Raw genomic sequence first — 24381 nt, forward strand, 5'->3', positions numbered from 1 at the left:
CCAGGTTCAATGCATGATACTGGATGCTTGGGGCTGGTGCACTGAGATGACCCAGAGGGATGGTATGGGGAGGGAGGAGGGATGGGGAACACGTGTATACCTGTGGCGGATTCATGTTGATGTGTGGCAAAACCAATACAATATTATAAAGTAATTAGCCTCCAATTAAAATAAATAAATTTATTTTTAAAAAGTTACAAGTAAGTTCTCCTTGCTTGGTGTTTCAATAGATTCAGTTGCATTTCTACAGTTTTTCCATTTCATATTTTGCCTAATAAATGTAGTTACATTTACAATCTCAAAGCACCAAGTTGCAAGCTCCTCAAGGAGCTGTCTTGTTTGTCTGTAGTACCTACTACCAGTCCTAGAACACAGAAGACTCCCAATAAATGGGTTAGCTGATTTGCAATGAACTGGCTTGAATTGGATCGGGCATAGTGGAGGGTGGATGATGCGGGCCAATGAACCACAGTGGGGGTGGTTGTCTTGAGTGATTGAATATGCTGAAATAGAGACCACAATTGTAATAGGAATTTTCTCTTAAAATGAGGGTAAGAGGCAAAAGTGAGGGTAGGAGTCATGTCCAGAGTGGCAAAAATTTCTGCCTTGACTCTTGGTCTAGTGGACGTGGCCCTGCATCGGGGGCTCTCTTGCCTGTCTATGCTTCCTTCATGGGAACCCTACATTCACTTGGCCCCCAAGAGCAAAGTTTTATTCACTGTACAAACACTGGGTTCCTACCTTTGCCATCTCAGCTAGGAAGCTAGCAGTAGGCTAAGGGGAGGCATGCCAAAGACATACCATGTTCCTTCATCATTCGCTTTCAAACTATTCTGACCTCATCCTCCAACGGTGAAGATTCTGTTAGTCTCTCCTCTCTTTTTCAGCTCAATCAGTATCGACACTGGCAAATCTCACTGGGAAAAACCAAAGTTTAAACAATGCAAATTGCTTCAAGCGCTTCCTAATAAGATTGTGGATCTTGCTAATATTACAGTAAGTGACGGTAAGACTATTCTGCACACATTAGAGAAATAATGAATCCTCAGTTAGTTTGTCTACTTGACCTGAGATCAGAGAGAGTACAGGCAAACCTCCCATAGGAAAATCTACCTGACAACAATCAAATTTCAGAAATGAGGTAGTTCCTGGTGGTGAAAGTGGGAGTGGAGCATGAGAAGTCAGAACTGTCAGTGATTTTTGTTTCGTAATATTTTCTATTTTATAATGTTTGGTTAGCTATTATTTTTGTTTTATTTTAACTTTTAAGAGTTTTCGTAGATATTACTTCATATAGTTCAATATTGAAAAAATAAAAAAGGGTATGCTGTGAAACCTCTCCTTCCCACAGCTGACCCCAGCCATTTAGTTAGTATCCATGGAGATACCTATGCATCTATAAGGAAATGTGCATGTGTATGTATATTCTTCCTCCCTTTTTGTACACATAGTGGAGAGTGATATACATGCTGTTCTGTACCTTGCTTCTTTCTCTTAATGTTATATTGCAGAAATTATCATATTAATGTATGAAGAGCTGCCTTATTTTTTTTCACTGCATTGTATTAACACAGATATGCCCCAATTGATTTCTTTAACCTGTTGCCTATGGATGTCCATATGGATGGACATTTAACTTGATAATTACACCTTGTTTTCTAAAAACTGCTGTAAGGGATATTGTGCAAGTGTCATTTTGTGTAAGTATGGTATGCTCAAAGTATAAATTCCCAAAAGTAGAATTGCTGGGTCGATCATACCTTTTTTAAGATAAATTATTTTTATTTGCTATGCCAAAATTTTTTGAATTGATAATGCTGTACTTTACATTAGCATTTCTTTTTTCTTACTTGCTTTATTTCTTCTGGCATTTTTGAATATTGGAGTGGGTAGCCTATCCCTTCTTCAGCGGATCTTCCTGACTCAGGGACTGAACCGGGGTCTCTTGCATTACAGGTGGATTCTTTACCGACTGAGCTATCAGGGAAGCTTTAAAGTTAAAATATAGTTAATTTGGGCTTACCTGGTGGCTCAGTGGTTAAGAAGCTGCCTGCTATGCAGCAGCTGTGGGAGACGTGGGTTCGATCCCTAGGTTGGGAAGATCCCTTGTAGGAGGACATGGCAATCCACTCCAGTATTCTTGCTTGAATAATCCCATGGACAGAGGAGCCTGGCAGGCTACAGTCCATGGGCTCACAGAGTCGGACATGTCTGAAGTGACTTAGCATCCATGCATGTATAGTTAATTTACAATGTGTTAGTTTCAAATGTACAGCAAAGTGATTCAGTTATATGTGTGCATATATATAAATTTTCAGACTCTTTTCCATCGTACATTATCACAAAATACTGAGTATAGTTCCTTGTGCTATACAGTGGGAACTTGTTGTTTATCTATTTTGTATATGCTGCTGCTAAGTCACTTCAGTCGTGTCCGACTCTGTGCGACCCCATAGACGGCAGCCCACCAGGCTCTGCCATCCCTGGGATTCTCCAGGCAAGAACACTGGAGTGGGTTGCCATTGCCTTCTCCAATGTATGAAAGTGAAAAGTGAAAGTGAAGTCACTCAGTCGTGTCCAACTCTTAGCGACCCCATGGACTGCAGCCTACCAGGCTCCTCAGTCTATGGGATTTTCCAGGCAAGAATACTGGAGTGGGGTGCCATTGCCTTCCCCATATAGTAGTGTATTAATCCCAAACTCCTAACTTATCCCTCCCTGCTTCCCCTTTGGTAACCATAAATTTGTTTTGTCTCCAAGTCTGTTTCTGCTTTGTAAATAAGTTCATTTCTCTCATATTTTAGATTCCACATACGAGTGATATCATATGATATCTCTCTTTGAACTACTTAGCTTAGTATGATAACTTGTAGGTCCACCCATGCTGCTGCTAATGGCATCATTTCGTTCTGTTTTATGGCTGAGTAATACTCCACATATATATACCACATCTTCTTTATCCATTCATCTGTCAATGGATATTTACGTTGCTTCCATGTATAGGTTATTACAAATAGTGCTATGAACATTGGGCTGCATGTATCTTTTCAAATCAATCATACTTTTCATGATATCAAAATGCTCTCTGTAAAAGTTGCACCAACTTATACTCCCACTTGCAAGGTGTGAAAGTGCCTGTTTCTGAACATTTTCAGATCAACACAGCATGTTATCAGGTTTTTGGATATTTGTGATTTGATAAGTTAATCTCAATGTAATTAAAAATTTTATGGAGATATTGACATAAAATTCAGCCATGTAATGTGTACAGTTCCTAATTTTTAGTGTATTCACTAGATTGTGCAACCATCACCACTAATTCTAGAACACTCTAATCACTCCTAAACGAAACGCCATACATGTTAGCAATCACTCTCCATTCCCTCTTTCCCCTAGTCCAATCTACTTTCTTTCTTCTTTTAATTTAATTTTATTGTTGTAAGAACACTTTGCTTGAGACCTACTTTCTTGACAATTTTAAAATGTACAATGCATTACTACTGACAGTTGACACAATGTTTTATAGCAGATATCTAGAACTTACTCATCTTGCTTAACTGAATGTTTATGCCTGTTGATTAGTAACTCCCCACTTCCCTCTTCTCTAATCCCTGCTACTGCTAAGTCACTTCAGTCGTGTCCCGACTCTCTGTGACCCCATAGACGGCAGCCCCCCAGGCTCCCCCGTCCCTGGGATTCTCCAGGCAAGAACACTGGAGTGGGTTGCCATTCCTTCTCCAATGCATGAAAGTGAAAAGTGAAAGTGAAGTCGTTCAGTCATGTCTGACCCTCGGCGAAACTATGGACTGTAGCCTTCCATGCTCCTCCATCCATGGGATTTTCCAGGCAAGAGTACTGGAGTGGGGTGCCATTGCCTTCTCCGAGAACCCCTGGTAATCACCATTTTATTCTGTGCTTCTGTAAGTTTGACTATTTTAGATTCCACATATAAGTGAGATCATGCATATTGATCTTTCTGAGTCTGGCTTATTTCACTTAGCATTATACCCTTCTGTTTCATCCATGTTGCTGCAGATGACAGGATTTCCTTCTTTTTAAGGCTGAATAATATTCCATTTTGTATGTATGTATACTTATATATGTATAATAAAATTTTATTTATTCAATTACCTCTCTACAGACTCTTAGGTTATTCTCAAATATTTGCTATTGTGAATAACGCTGCAATGAACAAGGAAGTGCAGATATCTCTTTGAGATAATAATTTTATATCCTTTGGATATATACTCACAAGTGGTATTGCTGGATCATTCTATGTTTAACTTTTTATTATTTTCCACAGTGGCTGCAGCAGTTTACATTTACATAAACAGTGTATAAAAGGTACCCTTTCTCCACACCCTTGCCAACGCTTGTTATCTATTTATTTTTAATAATTACCATCTCATTGTGATTTTGATTTGCATTTCCTTGATGATTAGTGCTGTTGAGCACCTTTTCACATACCATTGGCCTTTTGTATATCTTCTTTTGAGAAGTGTCTGCTCAAGTTCTTACCCTATTTTTAAATTGGGTTGTGTGGGATTTCTTCTATTGAGTGGTTGGAGTTATTTGCATACTTTGAAAATTAACCCCTTATCAGATATATGGTTTGCAAATATTCTCTCCCTTCTGTAGGTTGTCTTTTCACTCTGTTGATTATATCCTTTGCTGTGAGAAGCTTTTAGTTTGATGTAGTCCAACTTGCTTACTTTTTTTGTGTGTGGTTCTGTATGAATTTTAGAATTGTTTGCTCTATCTCTGTAAAAAATGCCATTGATTAGACCAGTTTGGTGAAGTCTGTTTCCCCTGCAGTGTACATCCTTTGATGCTGCTCCTTAAGATGAAGCCTTGGAGATGCACACATTTTCCTTGAGCACTAGGAACAACTGTGGCTCTAGCTGAGTTCTCTCTATTTCTCTGATTTCCCCACTAAGCTTCTGGCTGGCCTTCCTCTGTTGGTATCACAGCCAGTTGTTAACATCCTAGTTGACAGTTGATTGCTCTGCCATTTTTTACAAAACCCTAGGGTATAAATTGCTCCACAGTTTGACCCAATTAAAGTCTGTGCCCTTGTTAGGAGAAGAGTACTATCAATCTTTGAGGCTTTCTTCTATCCTCCTCTGGGCAAAATATCTGTCGTATGGGGCAAGAGCTTGGGGGTGGTGGTGGTGGTGAATATGCCCTTCACCAGGTACTTCACTAGGGTCTTCCCTATGCAACAGGAGCTGTGTGTGTGCACTTGGGGACAAAAGGGACTTATTGCTGACACTCAGCTGCTGCCACTGCCTAGTATGGATCTTCAACAGCTCAGAGTTGGAAAGGTGGGAACTGTAAACGTTCACTTGCCATCAAATCCACTCAGAACAGTTCTTTCATCTCAGGGACCTGGGGGAGATGGTAAGTGCCACTCAGCTGCCTAGCCCAGTGAAAAAATTCTTTCACAAGACAGATCTGTAGAGGATGGGTGCAGTTCCTAGCTCAGACGCCATGGCCCGCCACTGCACTTGACAAATTTCTGTAGATTTTCTTCAATAAATGCTTGTCAGTCTGCTGTAAGATCTCCCATCAATCTCCAGGGACTTTGAATGATTATCTTAGCTAACGTTGACCAGCATCAGAGATCTCTCTTGGTGAGTGTTTCCCTTTGCCTCTCCTTACTACACTATCCTGAAAGTCCTGCCTCTGCTTGTCAGTGTTTTTTAAATTATGCATAAACTTTCTACATCCTGCCAGGCATTGCTCTACTGCATACAGTGGTTTCCTCCCATGATGAAGAGTTAGAAATTGAGATGTAGGCATTCCAGTACCCTGCAAAAGGGCCAGGGAAGAGCCCTGAGGCAGTGAACTTCTGAGTCTTGTCTTTTTGCAGAAGATTTAAATTCGAGATCCTTGCCAAGGAATACCTAGAGGAATTAGAAAAGCAAGCACATCTCTGATGGTTTCTGGATCTGAAATCATGAGTCCGGGCAAGAGAGAGTGCTGCAGCTTGAAGTGAGTGGGTGGCAAGATAGAAAGGTCTGTGTTTCATGCTGGCCTCCCTCCTTCTCAGTGACACATTTTTCTTAGACATGCGAATAGAATTTTCTCTGTGGAAGAAAAAGTTAACAAACAACCATAATAACAACAAGAGCATGGCGTTGGATTGGGATTTTTAGAAAATTAACTGTCAGAAGTCACTTTATTTTAAAAAATCTGCAGAGAAACAGAAGAGTGAGAGGGTAACTATAATGTATATGACTGAAAAATAAACTTATCAAATTTACTAGCTTTGGAGGAATCCTTCACCTTGTAAGGTAGAAGCTTAATGACAAATGAGTACAGTAAAGGAAAGAAAAATGCATTCACGTTGAAACAATTTTTCTTTAGCTTTCAGTCTTGCTGACAAGTGTGAGATATCTTGATTGGAGAAAACTCATAATTTCCCCACTTAAATTCTCAATTCACAAAACTCCTTAATATCACAGGTAGAAAAGCCACCCTTATTTCAAAGTTCTGTAGATTCTTCGTTGTGTTGAATTTTTGTTACCTCTATGATGCTGAGGCTGCATCACTCTCTGAAGTTTGCTAGAACTTTTCATAAATCTGTCTCCTGTCTGTGTTCATTCCACCATCAGGGTAGAAGAGTATGTGATTGACAGAGAATGATGTAATTCTCAGGATGTCAGGGAGAAGGCCTGCAAAGTACAGCTGCTCCAACCCCAACACCATGGAGAAAAGGGACAAAGGCACAAATGCTGTAGCAGGAAATGATATTGAAGAACACTAGCTTTGGAATCAAGCAGGCCTGGTTTAAAATCTGGGTTAGAATCTCTGTGTCTTAATTTCTTAATCTATATAAAAGACATAATATTAGTACCCACCACATAGGTTTAAAGTGATGATGAGATGAAAAGAAATGTATGTATATGGCCCTGCTATGATATCTTGTCTCCAAAGTAGCCACCATCAATTCATTCCCTCCTTGTCAATTGAGAGTAGAATCAGAGCTAGCTTGTGACTGCTTAACCCAATAGAATTGGGCAGTAGTGACTACTGCGCCATTTATGGAACTAACTTTTAAGAAGACTGGAATCTTCTCCTTCCTTTCTATTGGTACATTCTCATCCTCTCAGAACCCAGACTCCAAAAGCCCAAACGGTGGTGTGCTGGAAAATGTTTAATGGCAGGTTCTATGGGGAAAAAGTAATAAATTTTTAGCATTTGCTGATTTCTTTGCTGTAATACTCCTCCCAAGGCTGAACACGAACTACAACATATAGCACTGAACATAAAGTTGGTAAGAGATGTATGAACACAGTAGATGTGAACAATCACATAGATTATTAAAATGCAGTAAAATATGCTGGGCATACACACCGAGGAAACCAGAATTGAAAGAGACACGTGTACCACCAATGGTCATTGCAGCACTGTTTATAATAGCCAGGACATGGAAGCAACCTAGATGTCCATCAGCAGATGGATGGATAAGAAAGCTGTGGTACATATACACAATGGAGTATTACTCAGCCATTAAAAAGAATACATTTGAATCAGTTCTAATGAGGTGGATGAAACTGGAGCCAATTATACAGAGTGAAGTAAGCCAGAAAGAAAACACCAATACAGTATACTAACACATATATACGGAATTTAGAAAGATGGTAATGATTACCCTGTATGCGAGACAGCAAAGAGACACAGATGTATAGAACAGTCTTTTGGACTCTGTGGGAGAGGGCGAGGGTGGGATGATTTGGGAGAATGGCATTGAAACATGTATAATATCACATATGAAACGAGTCGCCAGTCCAGGTTCGATGCATGATACTGGATGCTTGGGGCTGGTGCACTGAGACGACCCAGAGGGATGGTACGGGGAGGGAGGTGGGAGGGAGGTTCAGGCTGGGGAACACGTGTATACCTGTGGCAGATACATGTTGATGTATGGTAAAACCAATAAAATATTGTAAAGTAATTAACCTCCAATTAAAATAAATAAATTTATATTTTTAAAAAATAAATAAAATGCAATAAAATAATTAGGAAGTAATGAGTTCTGATTATCACTATTATTTATAATATGCTTTATTTAATTGTAAGTTTATGTAATTTAACTTTTAAAAATGGCTCACAAAATTCGTGAAAATGTAACAATTGGTTCTCAATAGTTGACACAAGCTGGTTCCAGTACACCATAAACCAGATCCAGTGTAGCACTGAGCCTAAGCCAGCAGCAGAGGTCATGTGTAGGGAAGAGCCTCAACTGACTCAAGAGGCAACAACCTCAACTGACCAGTCCATGGTAGCCTCAACTGCCAGGCATGTGAGGGAGCCATCTTGGACGTCCAGTCCAGTCTAACCTTCAGATGACCCCAGTCCCACCTGTCATCTGACTGCACCTACATGAGAGACTCCAAATCAGAAGTGCTCACCTGAGGTTCATCAACACAGAGAGCAATGAGAGATAACAATAAACTGTTGTTTTAAGTCATTGAGTTTTGGGGTTGTTTGTTCTGCAGCAGTAGATAACTAGAACACTGGCTTATAGAAGTTGCTCAATGAATAACTGATGTTACTGTTTTCATTATTATAATTACTGGCAGATTAATTTTAACTACTTCAAGCATTGGAGGTTATTTATTCTACAGCTAATAGGATTCCTTTTATTGCTTTTGCTTGGGAACTTAGAATTTTTATACAATGCATGTAATTTGTCTTGAATTTTGCTTAAAAACCATACAACCCCCAGTGAAAAGTCTGTAGTTACTTTCCACAATATATAATAGTCTCCCATTGGCCTATTGTTTACTTTCATTTGGCCACAGCAGGAGTGCATGAAGTGAAGTCTCATCACTGAAACACAAAGAATAATGACCCAGGGAGGCAGCTCCCATTTACAGCAAAGCCTGGACAATTTAATAAGAGCAGTAGAAACATCTGTGACTGAGCATGCTCTATTTTTCTGCCATTGCTGGACAGATTGGAGTAATGGTTAAAGAGAGACAATTGAGAGGATCTCAGTTAAGATTCGGAGAAGGCAATGGCACCCCACTCCAGTACTCTTGCCTGGAAAATCCCATGGATGGAGGAGCCTGGAAGGCTGCAGTCCCTGGGGTTGCTAGGAGTCGGACACGACTGAGCGACTTCACTTTCACGAATTGGCGAAGGCAATGGCAACCCACTCCAGTGTTCTTGCCTGGAGAATCCCAGGGACAGGGGAGCCTGGTGGGCTGCCATCTATGGGGTCGCACAGAGTTGGACACGACTGAAGCAACTTAGCAGCAACAGCAGCAGCAGTTAAGATTATTTAATTTATGTTGATAAGAACAGGCTAAAGAGAGAGACAGACAGACAGAGATTAAAGCAAGAAATGAGGAAAATGGGGGAAAGGAAAAAATGGCCTTTGTAAGCTATGTTGGGGATAAAGTTGTGGGGTGCTTGGGGTAGGAGAGTGAGGTTTGGAGAGATGCTGCCAACTGTGGAGGATGCAAAGAGAGAAACAGTGAGAGAAAGAGTTGGTCATTTGTAATGTAACTCGGGTTAAGTGTGTTACGAATGTAATCTCTCTCTGGAATTTTTCTCAACAGACTGTATTTTTGTTTTTAAAAGAAATTTCTCAAAAATCGTTTATTGTTGACTTTCACATTATTTTTCAATTATTTTCCATTATATTTTGGTTATTGGATTTGAATGTGAGTGTTCTAAGCTGGGAGGGCGCCACAAGGGAGCCCAGCTTCATCTCTCTCTCTCTTTAGTTGCTAAGTCGTGTCCGATTCTTGCGAGCCCTTGGGCTATAGCCTGTCAAGTTTCTCTGTCCATGGGATTCTCCAGACAAGAATACTGCTTCATACAGGTTATATCAAACTAAAACCTAGTTTTGTATTTGTCTAATAAAGCTGCTTAACAGTGAGTGATGATCCCAACAAAAAATTGCTTTTAAAAAGCACTTACGAGACATGAGGACTTTTGAACACTGACTGGATATTTGATAATATTATTATAAACTTTTAAAAGATATGCTGGTATTGTGGTTCTGACAAAGTTTTTCATTTTATTATTTTTTATTTTTAATTGGAGGATAACTGTAGTCCTTTGTTTTAGAGATGCATTCTGAAGCGTTCATGGATGAAATGATATGATGTCTGGGGGTTGCTTTAAAATAATCTGGGATTGGGAGAAGGTAGGCGGAATTGTAGATAAAATAAGATGAGCTCTTCATTGACACTTGTTGAAGCTAGGTGATTCATGAGGTACACTGAGATTCATTATACTATTCTTTCTACTTTTGTGCATATTTAAAAATTTCCATAATAAAAAATGAAGAAAAAAGTAGGTGAATTAATATCTATTGTTCTTACTCTCTAGAAAAACCTGAAGTGCTCTTTATTGTTATGTGGTCCATATCTGCTTTTGTTCTGCATGTTGCTAGTTCTTGACAGAACAACATAATCACCATCCCTGATTATGAAAGCATGGAGTGAGTGTGATATTTGAGTACAGATGGGATCTACTTAACTCAATCCAATACTCAAAAGTCTTAACTTAATTAGAATCTAATTGCAAGATAATCTTTAGTGACAAGAAAGGTTTCCCTGGGGGAGTATTTTAAAAAGGATTCAGTGAATAAAAATTTGACTTATGTGCTGCTTTCTGGGACTCCACCAGTTGTAGAAATTGAAGTCCAGTGTTTCCTTCACAAATTTTGTTGACTTGTAATATGTTTCCATTTTACTGCCTTTACTTTTTAAAGGGAAAGAAGCAGACCAGCATGGCCCAAAGCTAGGTAATGCAGCAGCTTTTATATTTCACTTTTCTTTCCCCAGAAAATGTGAATGATGTTGCAGAGCACATTTTAAATTTAATCAATGAATCCCCTCTTCTGGATGAAGAGGAGACAAAGATTATTGTTTCGAAAGTATCTGATATTTCACAATGTGATGAGATAAGTATGACCCTAACCCAGACTATATTACAAATAATCAGTGCTGCTCTCAGTGCTGCTTTGGGAAAGCAAAACCATTTAGCATCTGATCTGCATGAAGTAAACAATGAATAAGTACTAGTACTTAGGTAAAATAAGTTATTTCAAAATATTTACAATATATAAGGTTAATTCCTTTGCATACAGGCATTGCCAGTACTAAAGGTCAAGTAGCTATGCATTGAATGCTTCGTGAGCACAACATGCCGGGGGTCATCCTCTTGGAATCCCAATTGCGAAAGAATGCATTCAAATTCTAACTGAACCTTAATGACAGCAACTTTCCAAATAAGCAGTTACCCCAAGTCAAACGTTAAGTCTATTTCCTGGTGTTCCCCCAATGTTCCCCATTTCTACATAATGCATCCACCCAAGGTTCAAGCAAAAAACTTGAGGACACTAATTACTTCCCTGTGTTCTGTCCCACTCTTCGTGACCCCATAGGCTATAGCACGCCAGGCTTCCCTGTCCTGCACTATCTCCCAGAGTTTGCTCAAACTCATGTCCATCGAGTCGGTAATACCATCCAACCATCTCATTCTCTGTCACCCCCTTCTCCTTCCTGCCCTCAATCTTTCCCAGCATCAGGGTTTTTTCCATTGAGTTGGCTGTTCACATCAGGTAGCCAAAGTATTGGAGCTTCAGCTTCAGCATCAGTCCTTCCAATGAATATTCAGGGTTGATTTCCTTTAGGATTGAATGGTTGGATCTCCTAGCTGAGGAAGGGACTCTCAAGAAGTTCTCCAGCACCACAGCTTGAAAGCATCAATTCTTCGGTGCTCAGCCTTCTTTATGGTTCAACTCTCACATCCCAGGCTTCCCAGGTGCCACTAGTGGTAAAAAACCCACCTGCCAATGCAGGAGACATAAGAAACACGGGTTTGATCCCTGGGTTGGGAAGATCCCCTGGAGGAGTGCATGGCAACCCACCCCGATATTCTTGCCTGGAGAATCCCCATGGACAGAGGAGCATGGTGGGCTACAGTCCATAGGGTCACAAAGAGTGAGACATCACTGAAGCAACATAGCACCATCTCACATCCGTACACGGCTATTGGAAAAACCATAGCTTTGACTATATGGACTTTTGTTGGCAAAGTGATGTGTCTGCTTTTTAATATGTTGTCAAGGTTTGCCATAGCTTTTCTTCCAAGGAGCAAGCGTCTTTTAATTTCATGGCTGCAGTCACTATCTGCAGTGGTTTTGGAGCCCAAGAAAATAGTCTGTCATTGTTTCCATTGTTTCCCCCATCTATTTGCCATGAAGAGATGGGACCAGATGCCATGATCTTCATTTCTTGAATGTTGAGTTTTAAACCAGCTTTTTCACTCTCCTCTTTCACCTTCATTAAGGCTCTTCAGTTCCTCTTGGCCTCTGCCATAAGGGTGGTGTCATCTGCATATCTGAGGTTATTGATATTTCTCCTGGCAGTCTTGATTCCAGCTTGCATTTCATCCAGCCCAGCATTTCACACAATGTATTCTGCATATAGGTAGATAAGCAGGATAACAATATACAGCCTTGACATACTCCTTTCCCAATTTGAAACCAGTCCCTTGTTCCATATCTGGTTCCAACTGTTGCTTCTTGACCCACATACAGGCTTCTCAGGAGTCAGGTAAGGTGGTCTGGTAATCCCATTTCTTTAAGAATTTTCCAGTTTGTTGTGATCCACACAGTCAAAGGCTTTAGCCTAGTCAATGAAGCAGAAGTAGATGTTTTTCTAGAATTCCCTTGCTTTTTCTAAGATCCAATGAATGTTGGCAATTTGATCTCTGGTTCCTCTGCCTTTACTAAATCCAGCTTGTAAATCTAAAAGTTCTTGGTTCTTGTACGGTTGAAGCCTAACCTGAAGGATTCTGAGCATTACCTTGCTAGCATGTGAAATGAGCACAATTGTATGGTAGTTTGAATGTTCTTTGGCATTGCCCTTCTTTGAGACTAGAATGAAAGCTGAACGTATCCAGTCTTGTGGCCACTTCTGAGGTTTCCAAATTTGCTAGCATATTATTCCTGGAAACAATCTACTTCTCTCCATTGCCACCAGTACTACTCTAGGCCTAGCTCCGTTTCTCTCAGCTGATCTACAATAACCTCTTAACCAATCTCCCAACATTTGCTCTTGCCTCTCTGTGGTCTATCTTCTACAGAATGATCTTTTATGCTTATATCAGATCATGTTATTGTCTTGCTTTTAAAACCACTCAGTAGATTTCTGTTACGTATAGACTAAAATCCAAATTTCTTGGCCTATGAGACCCTGCAGGATCTGACTTTACGTATATCAATTTCATCTAATCTTTAATACATTCTTTTGAGATGAGTGCTCATATTATTAACTTTGCAAGTGAGGAGACTGAAGCTTGATGAGGTCATTTGATTTGCCCACGCAGTTAGAAATTAGAGCAACTAAGCTTTAAATTTCAGCTGCTCTGACTTCAAAGCCTATGTGCTTATCTACTAATTTCTAAGCAATATAAAGATAGTGATTTAAACTCAAAGAAAATTTTATGTAGAGGAAATTTTGTAAGGAGGATGGGTTTTACATTCAAAAGCTAGGAATACTCTTCTCTACCTGTTATTCCTTACAGAATTCTGAGGATAATTGAGTGTGCTGGTCACAAGATGGAGTTTCCTGGGAGGACATCACATCTGATGATGGCCAGGCTGGCTTTGGCTGTCCTACGGGTGGACCACACATTTGAAGGCGTGGCCTTCAGCATTCGCTCCTATGAAGAAAGCACAGAGCCTGAGGTGAGTGGAGCTCAGGATACTGAGAGCAAATCAGCCAAACACTGCTCCAAATCTTCATTCATCTACTCCTTGGAAGGAGATGGGGTACTTTTTTAACCTTCAGGGAGCCTTCAGTTCAGTTCAGTTCAGTTCAGTCACTCAGTCGTGTCCGACTCTTTGTGACCCCATGAGTCGCAGCACGCCAGGCCTCCCTGTCCTTCACCAACTCCCGGAGTTCACTCAGACTCATGTCCATTGAGTCGGTGATGCCATCCAGCCATCTCATCCTCTGTCGTCCCCTTCTCCTCCTGCCCCCAATCCCTCCCAGCATCAGAGTCTTTTCCAATGAGTCAACTCTTCGCATGAGGTGGCCAAAGTACTGGAGCTTCAGCTTTAGCATCATTCCTTCCAAAGAAATCCCAGGGCTGATCTCCTTCAGAATGGACTGGTTGGATCTCCTTGCAGTCCAAGGGACTCTCAAGAGTCTTCTCCAACACCACACTTCAAAAGCATCAATTCTTCAGCTCTCAGCCTTCTTCACAGTCCAACTCTCACATCCATACATGACCACTGGAAAAACCAAAGCCTTGACTAGACGGACCTTTGTTGGCAAAGTAATGTCTCTGCTTTTGAATATATTGTCTAGGTTGGTCATAACTTTTCTTCCAAGGAGTAAGCGTCTTTTAATTTCATGGCTGCAATCACCATCTGCAGTGATTTTGGAGCCCCCCAAAATAAAATCTGACACTGTTTCCACCGTTTCCCCATCTATTTCCCATGAAGTGATGGGACCAGATGCCATGATGTTCATTTTCTGAATGTTGAGCTTTAAGCCACCTTTTTCACTCTCCGCTTTCACTTTCATCAATAGGTTTTTTAGTTCCTCTTCATGGAGCCTTATGAAAATACAAATATCCCTGGGAAGACTCATGTATAACCCTTAGTAGGCCAATAGCTTGGTTGGAACATTGTCCATGAGGTATGCAATAATACCTCTTTTGGCCCTGTGACCCCAAATCATCTCAAATGTCAGTTTATCAATAACTACCATTTATGGTGGCTCAGTGGGTACAGAATCCGCCTGTGATGGAGGAGAGCTGGGATCAATCCCTGGATCCAGAAGATCCCCTGAAGAAGGAAATGGCAACCCACTCCAGTATTCTTGCCTGAGAAAGCCAGTAGACGGAGGAGCCTGGCGGGTGTAGTCCATGGGGTCACAAAGAGTCGGACGTGACTGAGCAACTATCACAAACCATTTATGGAGCACTTACTGTATGTTGGGCATTGTGCTACTATTTCATCTGCACACATAAGGAAACAGAGAAATTAATTTGCCCAAAGACACACAGCCTAATGGCTGAGCTAGAAGTCAAATTTATGTCTGGCTGGCTTTAAAGTCTGAACCCTTTTCTCTACTCCACACTACCTCATTTGTCCACCAACCCTGGCTCAGAAAAGTTTGGGAGAGCAGTCTTTTTAAATTTATAGTTTAAAAAATTATGAAGTTTGCATATGGGGAAAGCATAAATTTGAAGTATACTTTCTCTGATTTTCAACAAATGTGTGTATCTGTGTAACTCAAACCCCTGTCAAGATATAAAACACTGCTATCACTCTTGAGCCTTCCTGTGGCCATTCCCATCAATCCCTGTGACTGCTACCTCTGTTGCCTATCACTGTTATGATTTTTTTTTAACCATAGTTTTGCCTATTCTAGAACTTTCTATAAATGAATTATATGATATGTACTGTCTTATATAAGCCTTCTTCTATGTACTACAGTAGGATTTTTTTGAGATTCATTCTTCTGTTTTTGTAGTTTATTCATTTTATTGCTGAGTAATATTCCATTGTATGGATATATCACAGATTGTTTGGATTGTTTCTAGTTTGGGGCTATTATGTTTAGTGATGCATTGAAGATTTAGGTAAAAGTCCTTGTGTGGATATATATTTTCATTTATCTTGAGTAAGCAGATTGGTCCTAGGTGTTCATTGGAAAGACTGATGTTGAAGCTGAAACTCCAATACTTTGGCCACCTGATGTGAAGAGCTGACTCATTTGAAAAGACCTTGATGCTGGGAAAGACTGAAAGCAGGAGGAGAAGGGGATGACAGAGGATGAGATGGCATCACCAACTCAGTGGACATGTGTGTGGGTAAACTCTGGGAGTTGGTGATGGACAGGGAGGCCTGGAGTGCTGCGGTTCATGGGGTCACAAAGAGTTGGACATGACTCAGCAACTGAACTGAACTGAACTGAGTAGAACCTATGAATGGAATTGCTGGTTCATAAGTCATAAGTTTAAATTTGTAAGAACTAACCATACTCCTTTTTAAAGTGGTTAAGGATATGGGGCGATTTTTCATTTTTGTATTGGCCTTTTCTATATCTTTGGTAAAATATCTGTTAAAATTTTTGCCCATTTTTCAATTGAATTGTTTGTCTTCTTATTGAGTTGAAAGTACTTTTTTTTTTTTTTACAACCTCTGGATATAAGTCAGATACATATTTTGAAAATATTTTCTATGTGGTTTATCTATTAGATAAGTGGTGTCTTTTGATGAGATTAAGTTGTAATTTTGGTGAGGTGTAATTCATCAGTTTTTATTTTCTTTTATGAATAACAATATATAACTTGTTTAAGAAATCTTTGCCTATCAACAGATCATGAAGATACTCTTTCCTTTAAAAGATCTATGGTTTCAGTTTTTACATTTAGGATGATAATCCTAATTAATTGAACTTAATTTTTGTATGGTATGAGGTGTGGTATGGTGTGTGGTTTGGAGTTAATTTTGTTCCATTTAGAAATCCAGTTATTCCAGCATCATTTATTGAAGATTTTCCTTTCTCCATAGATTGCTTTGGCACCTTTGACAAAATACCAAATACTCATGTAAGTGTAGGTCTATTTTTTTAAAAAATTCTTTTTTGACCCCAGTGCATGGCTTGTAGAATCTTAGTTCCCCAACATGGGCCCTTGGTAGTGAGAGCACAGAGTCCTAACCACTGGACTTCCATGGAATTCCTTGTGTAGGCTTATTTTTGAGCTTTCTGTTCAGCTCTATTGATTTTTTGTGAAAAAAAAATATATGTCACATATCTTTATTTCTACAGTCTTGAATCAGGTAGTGGGAGTCCTTCAACTTTGTTCTTTTTTCAAGATTGCTGTGGTTATTCCAAGCCTTTTGTATGTCCATGTGAATTTTCAAATGTGCTTGTCAATTTGTAGAAAAAAAACCTTGCCAAGATTATAATTTGGATTGCACAATTTTGGGAGAATTGATTTCTTAGTAATATTGAATCTTGTAATATTTATCCAGGTCTATTTTAATTTCTCTCAGCAATGCTTTTTTTTCCTTTTATTTATTTATTTTTCTTTTTTAACTTAATTTTTTATTTTAATTGGAGGCTAATTACTTTACAATATTGTGGTGGTTTTGGCCATACGTTGACATGAGTTGGCCACGAATGCTAAATGGAGAGGTATTGCCTGTCTTTTGTTAAATTCATCCTAAGTATTTTTTTTGATACAGGTGCAAATGGAATTAAAAATTTTTTTATTGACGTATAGTTGAATTCAGTTCATTTCAGTCACTCAGTGGTGTCCAACTCTTTGCGACTCTATGAACTGCAGCACACCAGGCCTCCCTGTCCATCACCAACTCCCAGAGTTTACCCAAACTCATGTCCATTGAGTCGGTGATGCCATCCAACCATCTCATCCTGTGTCGTCCCCTTCTCCTCCTGCCTTCAATCTTTCCCAGCATCAGAGTCTTTTCAAATGAGTCAACTCTTCATAGCAGGTGTCCAAAGTATCGGAGTTTCAACTTCAACATCAGTCCTTCCAATGAACACTCAGGATTGATCTCCTTTATGATAGACTGGTTGGATCTCCTTGCAGTCCAAGAGACTTTCAAGAGTCTTCTCCAGCACCACAGTTCAAAAGCATCTATTCTTCGGTGCTCAGCTTTCTTTATAGTCCAACTCTCACATCCACTTACAATGTGTTAATTACTGCTATACAGCAAAACAATTCAGTTATATCTCTCTCTATATATGTACATTATTTTTCATGTTCTTTTCCATTATGGTTATCACAGGATATTTAATACAACTGTCTGTGCTACACAGTAGGACCTTGTTGTTTATCCATTCTGTATATACCAATTTACATCAAATCAAACCCTCACCAAACTGCACCCCCCTTGACAACAACCAGTCTACTCTCTATGTCCATGATGCTTTGTTTGATAGATGGGTTCATTTGTGTCCTATTTTAGATTCTACATATAAGTGATATCGTATGGTATTTGTCTTCCTTTTTCTGACTTAGTACAAGTGAAATTATTTTTAAATTTAAAATTAAATTTTACAATTATCTGCTACAAGTATTTTAAAGTAAGATTGATAAGCTATATCTATCACCAATCTCTCATTATCTATCCATCCATCTATCATACATCTAAATTTTGTATCCTATGAACTTGCTAAACTCACTTATTAGCTGTAGTAGTTGTTTTAGAGATTATTTGGGCCTTTCTATGTAATGCCATCTGAAAATAGTGACATTAGCCATCTTTCTCATTAATTTTTATTCCTTTTTTTCCTTCTTTTGGACTTATTTTGATATTAGTACTTGCAATAAAATGTTGACTAAGTGGTGAAAGTGAACATCTTGTCTTGATATCAGGAGAAAAGTATTCACTATTTTACTATTACTATGATATTAGCCATGTTTTTGTTTTGTGTTTTAGATACCCTTTATTTGATTAAGGAAGTTTTCTTCTGTTCCTTGTTTGCTGAAAATTTTTACTGTGGGTGGTTGTTGAATTTTGTTAAACGCTTTTTCTGTGTCTCTTGAAATCATCATTTGGCTTTTGTCCATTATCTAATATGGTAAATTACATTGATTTTAGGATGTTAAACCAATCTTTGCATTTTTGGAAGAAACCCTAGTGGTTATGATGTATTATCATTTTTATACAGTGATAATATTTTGTTAAGTATTTTAGCACTTATATTCATGAAGGATGTAGGTTTGAAATTATTTATTTGTTTATGGCTGGACTGGGTCTTAGGGTCTACACTGACTTTTCTCTAGTTGCGGTGTGCAGGCTTCTCATTGTGGTGACTTCTCATTGCAGAGCACGGGCTCTGCAGCACAGGCTCAGTATTGTGGCGCACTGGTTTAGTTGCTCCAAGGCATGTGCAATCTTCCCAGATCAGGGATCAAACCCGCATCTTTTGCATTGGCAGGCAGATTCTTTATCACTGAGCCACTGGGGAAGCTCCTGAAAGTTTTTTTTCCTCCTAGTTTCTTTATCAGACTTTGGGTTGGTGTTTTGCCAACTTTATAAAACTCTTAAAGAGTTTGTGTGACATTGGTGTTATTTTTTCATTAAATGCTTGATAGGGCTCACTAGGAAACTTTCTGGGTCTGAAATTTCTTTATGGGAAGTATTGTGATACCAAATCCAATTTGTTTAATGGATGTTCTGATTCATCTCGTGTCTATTTTGGTTAGTTATATTCTTCTAAGAATTTATTTCAGTTAGCTTTTCAAGTTTATTGGCAGAAGTTGTGCATAACATTCCTATTATTTCTTAACATCTATAACATTTATGAGTGGTCAGCCAAACTTTTCTGTAAAAGGAAGATAATAAATACTTTAGGATTTTTAAGCCATAAATGGTCTCTCTCTGCTGCACATTTTTTCTTTGCTTGCTTCCTTTCTTCCCTTCTTCCTTCCTTCTTTCTTTTTCACACCATTTAAAATATGAAATATAAAAGCCATATTTAGACCTACCAAATAGGCCCTTGATGTGATTTGCCCTGCTGACCAGTTTGTCAGTCTCTGATCTATAGTGATAATACCTCTTTCATTTTTGATATTGATAATTTTCTTTTCTAGCTCTTTTTTTCTTGATCAGTATAACTAGGGATATTTTCAAGTTTGTTGATCCTTTCCAACAACCAATTTTTGGCTTTGTAAATTTTTTGTGATAAAGAATCTGCCTGCAATGCAAGAGCCACAGGAGATGCAGGTTTGATCCCTGGGTTGGGAAGATCCCCTGGAGGCGGGCAAGGCAACCCACTCCAGTATTCTCGCTTGGAAAATCCCATGGACCGAGGAGCCTGGTGGGTTGTAGTCCATGTGGTTGCAAAGAGTCAAACATAACTGAAATAACTTTGCTCGCTCTTGCTATCTTTATTAGTAGTATTTCCTTCCTTGTATTTATTGTGCGTTTACCTTGTTCTTCCTTATTTAGCTTCTTAAGATAGATCCATAGACCACTGACTTCAGACCTTTCTTCTTTTCTATTAATAATGTAGTCATAAAAGCTATAAATATCTTTCTGTGTACTGCTTTAAGTTGTAGTCCGTAAATTTTGATATGTTGTATTTTTGTCATCAGCAGTTCAAAATATTTCCTACTTTCTTCTTTGATCCATGACTTATTCAGGAATGTATTCTTTTGTTTATTTTTTAAAGATTTTTTGGATGTGGACCATTTTTGAAAAGCCTTCAATGAATTTGTTACAATATTGCTTCCGCCTTATGTTTTGGTTTTTTGGCCATGAGGCATGTGGGATCTTAGCTCCTTGACCAGAGATCAAACCTGCACCCCCTGCATTGGAAGGCAAAGTCTTAACCACTAGACCACCAGGGAAGTCCCAAGAGTGTATTTTTTAAGTCCCAAATATTTGGGATATGTCTAAGAATATTATTGCTATTGATTTCATGTTTATTTCATTTTGGTTACAGAATATATTCAGTATAACTTCAATCCATTTAAATTTATGGACATTTGATTTATATCCCAGTGTATGATCTATTTTGGTGTTTCATACACTTGAAAACCTTGGTGCTTTATGTGCACTGGAAAAAATGTGCATTCTACAGTTGTTGGATATGCTGTACTGTAAATATCAATTAGATCTCAAGGTGGTTGATAGTGTTCAGATCATTTACATCTTTACTGATTTTTTCTTAGTTGTTTCCTAGTTTAAAGGGGTGCTAAGATCTCTAACTTGGATTGTGAAATTGTGTATTTATCCATTTAGTTGCATCAAATTTTATTTTGTTTATGAAGTGAATATACATTTATGTTGTCATGTCTTCCTGATTATACCTCTAATCCTAACCTGTTTATCATTATGAAATAGCCTTTCTTTTTCAGATAATACTCTTTGTCTTGTAATCTATTTAAGTGGTTTTAATATAGTCATTCTAGCTTTCTTATACTTACTGTATGTATACATATATAATATGTATTTTCAACCACTTACTTTGTATTTGTGCACTTATAGATAGCACAATGGCACCCCACTCCAGTACTCTTGCCTGGAGAATCCCAGGGAGGGGGGAGCCTGGTGGGCTGCCGTCTATGGGGTCGCACAGAGTCGGACATGACTGAGGCGACTTAGCAGCAGCAGCAGATAGCACACTCTTTGTGTTTCATTTTTTATCCATCTGAAAATATCTGCCTTTTAATAGAGTGTGTACTTCTTTAACATTTAACGTAATTTTTGATATGGTTGTATTTAAGACTCCTTTTGATTTTATTTTCCATCTGTCCTTCTGGTTTTTGTTCCTTTTGATTTAATAGTTTTTATAATTGAATTTTAATTTTTTCTGCCTCTTTAGTTATGTCTATTTGCATTATTTTCTTAATGTTTGCTCTAGAGATTACAGTATACATCCTTATATTTTTTGCAGTCTACTTAGAGGTACTATTGTACCACTTCATGGAAAATGTAGAAACTTTAACCATACATATCTATATATACCCTCTATCTTTTTAAAAATGCTTTTAGATTCATATGTTGTATTTTCATTTTTATTCAGTTCAAGAAACTTTCTCTCTCACTCTCCGTTTTTTTTTTTTTTTTGGCTGTGTGGCATGCTGGCTCTTAGTTCCCTGACCAGGGATCAAACCTGCACCCTCTGCAGCAGACACAGAGAGTTTTAACCATTGGACTGCCAAGGAAGTCCCTATACCCTCTGTCTTTTAAGTTACAGTTGTCATATGTATTATTACTAACAAGATCAGAAACTGCACTAGACAGTAGCCTTTTATGTTTGCAAGCTCAGTCACTTCAGTCATGTCTGACTCTCTGTTACCCTATGGACTGTAGCCCACCAAGCTCCTCTGTCCATGGGATTCTGCAGGCGAGAATACTGGAGTGGGTTGCCATTCCTTTCTCCTAGAGATCTTCCTGACTCAAGGATTGAACCTGCATTGCAGGCAGATTCTTTACTGTTTGAGTCACCAGGGAAAGTGTGAAAGTTTTAGTTGCTCAGTTGTGTATGACTATTTGTGACCCCATGGAACCACCAGTTTCCTCTGTCCATGGGATTCTGCAGGCAAGAATACTTCTCCAGCAGATCTTCCTGACTCAGCGCTCGAACTTGGGTCTCCTGCACTGCAGGCAAACTCTATCATCTGAGTCACCAGGGAAGCTCTATGTTTATCGAGATGTTTATCATTTTCAATATTCTTCCTTTCTTCCTGAAGGTCTCGTGACATTTCCCTTCAATTTGAAGAAATTCACTTAGCACTTCTTGTAGTATATGGTCTAATGATAAAGAATTTTCCTGGCTTGCATTTATCTGAAAATGTTTTGTTTTTTTGGCCTTTATTCTTGAAGGGTATTTTTGTTTACTATGGAATTCTGGATTGACAGCATTTTAGATGTTGTTCCATTCTATTCTGGCTTCTGTGTTCTCTGATCAGAAATCAGTAATCATTTGAATTTTGTTTCTCTATTTATGATGTGTAAGATGTCATTTTTCTCTCTTTGCTTTCAATATTTTCTCTCTCTCTCTCTTTTTGCAGTTTGACTATTATGTGCTTAGGCATGTTTTTCTTTATATCTTTCCCATTTGAAGTTTGCTGAGTTTTTTGAATCTGTAAATTTATGTCTTTCACCAAATTTGGGGAGATTTCCTCCATTATTTTTCTAAATATTGGTTCCTCACCATTCTCTCTCTCCTCTCCTTTAGAGATTCCGATTACATGAATGTAAGATTTTCTGATGCTGCCCCACAGGTCCCTGAGACTGTATTCATGTTTGCAATCATTTTACTCTTTAATCTTCTGATAGTATAATTTCTATTGATTTCTCTCCAAGTTCACTGACCTCTGTCATCTTCATGCTACTACTTAGTTCACTGAGTGCAATTTTTAAAAATTTCAATATTGTATTTTTAGTTCTAAAATTTCCATTTTGTTCTTTTTTGCTTCTGTTTCTGTTATTTACTCTTTTAGCATAATTTCAAAAATTATGCTTAAACACTTAAGCATAGTTATACTAACTACTTTAAAATCTTTGTTTGCTAATTCTAGCATCTGAGTAAACTCAAGATTGATTTCCATTGATTGTCTTCACTTGAAAATGGGTCATTTTCATTTTTTCTTAACATATAGGGTAACTTTGGATTATGTCCTGGCTTTTGTGAATGGTATATTGTAGAGACTCTGGATTTTTCTGTCTTTCTCTGAAAATTATTTGTTTTTGTTATACCAGACAATTAACATGGTTGGAGTCAAACTAGATTCCATCTCTTGGATGGCAGCTCAAATGTCAGTTAAATTCCTTTATCCTTAGTTGAAGTCTGTCCTATATGTATGTGGTTCCGAGGTCAGGCTAAGTTTACACTCAGAATTTTGGCTCCCCATCACTAGCTCTCTCCCTTACAAGGTCTCCCCTTGACCTCCCAGGGGCTGTAGTTACTTTGACCTTTGTTTTCTGGTTCTTCATGCCACAAAGACTGAAGGTTTTCCATCAGAATTTTGAGTGTCCTTCACAGTGTTTGCTTCAGGCTGCCATCTGGCTAACAGCTATAAAAACAGCTAATTCATCTTGTGATGCCACTTTTTTCCAAGTGTCTACTCTTCTCCAGAACCTGCCTGGTTTTGTTCATTTTCCAGTGTCTTCAAGTCATTGTATTCTGTATACTTGTTATGTGTAGGAAGGCTGAGTCCATCTGGAGCTACTCAACCATACTGGAAGTAAATGTCTTCCCACTGCATTTTGTTTACATATAGGCTTTCCTATTAAAGACCCTGGTCAAGAAAAAAGCCAAGCAACCCCAGTGAACTTCTTGGTACCAAAATCACTCACATGTTGAAGCTAAATCATCACCTCTTCATAGTACTTGATTGCTGTAGCAAAGTTCATTTGTGCCAGGAGAAGAGCCATATGGCTTTTGGGCTTACAATTCATTTTCAGAAATATTACAAACTTTCATCTCCCCATGATATACCTGGCAAGATAATAGTTCCTTGAAAAGCAAAATGGATGATGGGGAGAATATGGGTGCAGATTACATTTATGTTCGTTCAGCTACATCCCAGCTGTGTGACCCTAGACAAGTCACTTAACCTTTCTGAGCCTTCATTTCCTGGTATAATATTACATATCTTTCAGAGTCAATAGAGGGGGTTCAATGACAGGATACATGTAAGGGTCTCATATACCCTTGTTTTTCCTGGGAAAGTCCAGGTTTGCAACTGTGGTTCCAGTGTAATTATTGATAAAGCCCTCTTTCACTCTCAAAAATATACCTGTACTTATCAGATATTATTACCAGGTGGCGCTAGTAATAAGGAATCTGTCTGCCTATGCAGGAGACATTAGAGACCTTGGGTTCGATCCTTGGGTTGGGAAGA

General features: G+C 38.7%; 1 protein-coding gene across 1 annotated transcript in view; it reads left to right on the forward strand.

The window, feature by feature from the left end:
- The window catches only part of ADGRG4 (adhesion G protein-coupled receptor G4), a 98165-nt gene that overhangs the window by 40368 nt on the left and 33416 nt on the right, over positions 1-24381 (forward strand). Inside the window, 3 exon segments of the mRNA XM_018044067.1 lie at positions 888-1006; positions 10809-11055; positions 13567-13720. Of these exon segments, the coding sequence (XP_017899556.1) occupies positions 888-1006; positions 10809-11055; positions 13567-13720 (520 nt within the window).

Source organism: Capra hircus (assembly GCF_001704415.2).
Source record: "Capra hircus breed San Clemente chromosome X unlocalized genomic scaffold, ASM170441v1, whole genome shotgun sequence".
NCBI lineage: Eukaryota > Metazoa > Chordata > Mammalia > Artiodactyla > Bovidae > Capra > Capra hircus.